At 43.1% G+C, this 5,152-nt stretch overlaps 1 protein-coding gene across 1 annotated transcript in view; it reads right to left on the reverse strand.

Moving 5' to 3' along the window:
• Positions 1-1,454: 1,454 nt before the first annotated feature.
• The window catches only part of NFATC2IP (nuclear factor of activated T cells 2 interacting protein), an 18,514-nt gene continuing 14,816 nt past the window's right edge, over positions 1,455-5,152 (reverse strand). The window contains exon 9 of the mRNA XM_012808917.2: positions 1,455-3,475. Coding sequence (XP_012664371.2) covers positions 3,317-3,475 — 159 coding nt within the window. The 3' untranslated portion in view covers positions 1,455-3,316. The remainder of the gene's footprint in view (positions 3,476-5,152) is intronic.

Raw genomic sequence — 5,152 nt, forward strand, 5'->3', positions numbered from 1 at the left:
GACTCGCTTGAGCCCAGGAGTTGGAGGTTGCTGTGAGCTGTGATGCCATGGCACTCTACCAAGGGCAACATAATGAGACTCTGTCTCTGAAAAAAAAAATGCAAATTTTTTCACCATAAGTAGTCTTCCCCATATTTTACTAAGTCTGGAGAAAGTATAAGGAAACTAGAACATTTTTGCACTTGGTAATAGACTTATAAACCAGTCCAGACTCTGGTTAGCAACCTGACAGTATTTAACTTGAGAAGCAGGGTGGATGCATATTCAACTAGTGACAAGTGATTCCTCTCCTGGAGAGAAACCTCTGAGAAAAATCTAACCCAAAGAGAATCAGTACAACATTGCTTTGCAGTAGTGACATAGTGGGGTTAGAACTGGATTGATTACAAGGGACAGAAACCCTAAAGTAACAGAGACTTAAACAAGGCAGCAAGTTCCTGTTTCATGTAAAAGCCCAGAGATCAGTCCCGTGGGGCTGGAGAGGTACTACGTGGACGCTGAGGCTCTTCCTCTTATCATTCTGCCCTGTGTGACTTCCATTTGAGTGGTCACCTCACATCAGGTCTCCACTTCCAGTCAGCAAGCAGGAGGCAAGTAGTACATGCTGCCTCCTAGAGACACTTTTAGGAAGTGGTACCCCATCTTCTACTTAAACCTCAGGAGCCTGAATTGGCACTTGCCACATCTAGTTATGACAGAGGGTAGGAAATATTGTCCTTATTCTGAGTGTTTCTGTGCTTTGCTAAAAACTATGGGTTCTAGGGCCAGGGATGGTGGCTCATACCTGCAATTCCAGCACTTGTGGAAGCTGAGGCAGGGGGATCATTTGAGGCCTGTTCAAGACCAGCCTGGGCAAAAAAATTAAAAATTAGCTAGGCACATCTGTAGTCCCAGCTACTGGGAAGGCTGAAGCAAGCAAATCACTTAAGCCCAAGAGTTAGAGGTTGTTGTGAGCTGTGATGCCATGGCACTCTACTGAGGGCAACATAAGACTGTTTCAAAAAAAAAAAAAATTAGCCAGGCATGGTGGCACATGGCTGTAGTCTTAGCTACTGGGGAGGCTGAGGCAAGAAGATTGCCTAAGTCCAGGTGTTTGAGGTTGCAGTGAGCCATCATCACACTACTGCCCTTGCCCTGAGTGACAGAGTGAGACTTTGTCTTCAAACCCACTCAAAACTATGGGTTTTATTATTACTTTACAAGAAGGAAGAATAGATTTGAGAATAGCACATGGTCACTGTCATAAGGATCTTCATGGGTGGGTGGGGTCATATGAAGGCCACAAAGACACAAATTGAATGTATTCCCATTTATTCTGTTGAAATTGAATACATAATTTTAAAGTGTTCAGACTTATTAGTGGACATAAAAGATCTGAAAAACTGGAAAGCTATACCATATCATGGATTATTTCAATGTTATAAAATTCAAAGGAATGCCACATTTCAATAAAAACTTTTTTTAGATATTGATATACTATTGCTAAAAGTATGCCACATCTGTGGAAGATTAATGGCTTTTTTAGTAGACAGTCCTAAGAAAACTGGCTCATTAGATGATAAAAAATAAAACTTAGGTCTCATATACAAAGGTGCATTTCTAGTAGTTTAAAGTGATGTTCAGTATTTAGCAACCAGTACAGCCTGGCATGAACTACACAAAACAAACGTTTGACTGCTCAGAACAGATCCCAGACTATACACCATACCGGGTATACCAGCTGGACATGAACTCTATTTAGCGGGCTCAATATGAAAGGGAAAACTATTAAGCTAACAGAAGAAATTGTAATATATCTTGACATCTTTTTATTATTTTTTCTTTTTTAACAAAAAAGTCATACTAGGCATGTTAACAACTTTTAAATAAGAAATCAAAAAGCAACAAACTTTATGACAAAATAATTTATCTATACTAAAATTAAGAATTTCTGTTCAGTGAAGGATAGCCCTAGACACACAAAGAGTTATTTGTAATTGCCCAGGATTATAAGAGCAACTCCTGATAATAAACCAAAAATGACAGGAAGCCCCTAAGAGAAAATGAGCAAGTTACAGAAAGAGAAATCAGAAAGGCTGATAGGTAAAAAAATTCCCCAAATTAATGGTGATCAGATGAATGTAAATTAAAACATAGTACTACTTTACACCTAACAGTCTGTCAAAATTCAGAAAGTTAGGCAACATCAAGTGCTGGTAAGAAAATTAGGAGAAATGGGAAGCCCTGAGTGGGTCAATCACTATTCTAAAGAAAAATTTGGAAAACCATACAGAAATTAACCTGTATGACCTATAATCCCATCCTAGGTATGTGTGCCAGGGAATTTTTCATACAAGCACAGAGGACACATAAAAGAATGTTTATCATGGCCTTGTATATGGTGCCAAGGAATTGGAGGCACCCAGGTGTCCACTACTTAAGGCAATGTGTGTAAAATGCAATCAGTGCCACTGTGGAGTACCACGTAGAGGTTTAAAGTAATGACCCATATCTAGAATAGGCAACAGGGCTAGCTCTTAACACACATTGAGTAAAAATACAAGACCTATTGCACACCACCACTATGTGCATTGAAAGCACATATTCACACCTAAAACACTATATTTACAAGGATACATTCATATTCAAAGATATGTCAAAACAGCTGAATGTGCTCAGCTATGTCTTAAATGTCTGCACCTGGAAGAGTATACTAGAAAGGATGGCTTTAAAGGGTCCTTGGGACAAGGAAGACACCCAGGGCTAAGACTCCCCTACCTTTATCCTTCAAAAGAGCATCCCAATTGCTGCTTATTATGCATAATCCAATGGGGTGTGTAATCATTTATTTCCTGCAAGCCAAGGAACCAAATGGTGTATATGCCTCAAGCAAACTTCACTCTTAAACCCTAAATGAGACTAAGGCCACTGCTGGGCCTAGATGTGGCATAAAGTCCAGGCCTAGAAGCCCACACCCAACCCTCATTTATTTCAACTCACTCTCTAAATATGAGCAGAATTTCAAAGAAAGGACATTTCAATGTAGGAAAGGGTGATGATGGAGGTGGAAGAGTAGGGGTAAATAATGTTCCCCATGTCACGGGGGCTATAAAACTCAGTACAACATGAGGATGGAGCGTCAGGCCACCCAGGGCAGCAACTATGACCACACAACTAACCAAGTAGTTAATGGCTTCAAACTAGGGTCAGCAGGAAAGGGAGTCAAAGGTCACACCTTGATTTTGCTTTAGCTGAAAACTATATTTTAATTCAGTTTCTGGTACCCCTATGAAATGTTCTCCCCAAGTCCAGGCTGGGCCTCCAAACTAGGGTGAGGTCAGCCCCAGACCTCAATAAGGTCCCCAGATTCCATGCCCAGATCAGTTGGCAGCTCCCTGCCTGAAAGTTTTGTCCCATCGAAGAAGAAGGAGAGCTTGTGTCCTGAGAGTCCCATGACCTCCTCGTAGTGGGACATGAGGGTCTTGAGAGGAGAATCCTGGATGGAGACAAAAGTAGATGCAAGAATATGAAAAAAGGGGCTGGGAAGATCTTGCAGGGACAGAGAACTAAGGACAGGGAGAACAGAGGCCAAATCAGTGCAAAGAAAGCCCCATGGGGCTTGGCACCTGTGGCTCAAGTGGCTAAGGTGCCAGCCACATACACCTAAGGTGGTGGGTTCGAATCCAGCCCGGGCCTGCCAAACAATAATGATGGCTGCAACCAAAAAAAAAAACAAAATAGCCAGGTGTTGTGGTGGCCGCCTGTGGTCCCAGCAACTTGGGAGGCGGAAGCAGGAGACTCGCTTGAGCCCAGGAGTTGGAGGTGCTGTGAGCTATGCCACGGCACTCTACCCAGGGGGACAGCTTAAGGCTCTGTCTCAAAAAATAAAAATAAAAAAGAAAGCCCCATGGAGGGAAAGGTGAGTGAACAAAGATGCCAGCCTGCTATGTCTCTCTGGGAACCAGGATGAGCCCCCTTCATCCCTGCAGGCTGCCTATTCCTCAGATAGAGAATGGCGGCCTCAAGTCCAAGGACTAGGGGTGCGGATTCTGAGTTAGGTAAGTTCTTCAAACCTCCATCTCCTCACCTGTAAAATGGAAGCATATACAACAATGATTAAAAGAGTCTAGATTTCAGAATGAGACCGACCCAAGCCTCAGGCCCGGCTCTCCTACTTACTATATATGTGACCTCAGACAAATGTTATAGATTTAATTGCATTCCCCCTAAAAAGATACTTTGTGAAATACTTTTATCTTTTTGGGGAAAACCAAGTGTAGGCCCAGCCCTGTGGCTCATGCCTATAATCCTAACACTATGAGAGACCAAGGCTGGTAGATTGCTTAAACTCAGGAATTCAAGACCACCTCTACTAAAAACAGAAAATCTAGTTGGGCACTGTGGCACGTGCCTGTAGTTCCAGCTACTTAGGAGGCTAAGGCAAGATTGCTTGAGCTCAGGAGTTTGAGGTTGCTGTGAGCCATGACAGGACAGCACTCTAGCCTGGGACAATGGAGTAATAGGATTACAGGCATGAGCCATAGAGCCCAGCCATAAAAATATTTTCAAATTATTATTATTAATTATTATTATTACTATTTTGAGACAGAGCCTCAACTGTCCCCCTGGGTAGAGTGCTGTGGCATCACAGCTCAGAGCAACCTCCAACTCCGGGGCTCAAGCAAGTCTCCTGCCTCCACCTCCCAAGTAGCTGGGACCACAGGCACTTGCCACAACACCTGGTTATTTTTTGGTTATAGCCATCATTGTTGTTTGGCGGGCCCGGGCTGGATTCGACCCGCCACCTTAGGTGTATGTGGCTGGCACCTTAGCCACTTGAGCCACAGGCACCAAGCCTATTTTTATTATTTTGAGACAGATTCTCACTCTGTGGTCCTCGGTAGAGTGCTGTGACATCACAGCTCACAGCAACCTCACACTCTTGGGCTTAAGCAATTCTCTTGCCTCAGCCTCCCAAGAGCTGGGACTATAGGCACCCGCCAAAACACCCAGCTATTTTTTGTTGCAGTTGTCACGGTTGTTTAGCTGGCCTGGGCCAGGTTCAAACCCTATGTGGCTGGAGCTGTAAGCACTGTGCAACGGGCACTGAACCATTTTTTTCAAATTATTATTTATTTATTTATTTTTTTTTTTTTTTTTTGAGACAGAGCCT

This window comes from Otolemur garnettii, unplaced genomic scaffold (assembly GCF_000181295.1).
Source record: "Otolemur garnettii isolate 467f Iridium unplaced genomic scaffold, OtoGar3 scaffold00096, whole genome shotgun sequence".
Taxonomy (NCBI): domain Eukaryota; kingdom Metazoa; phylum Chordata; class Mammalia; order Primates; family Galagidae; genus Otolemur; species Otolemur garnettii.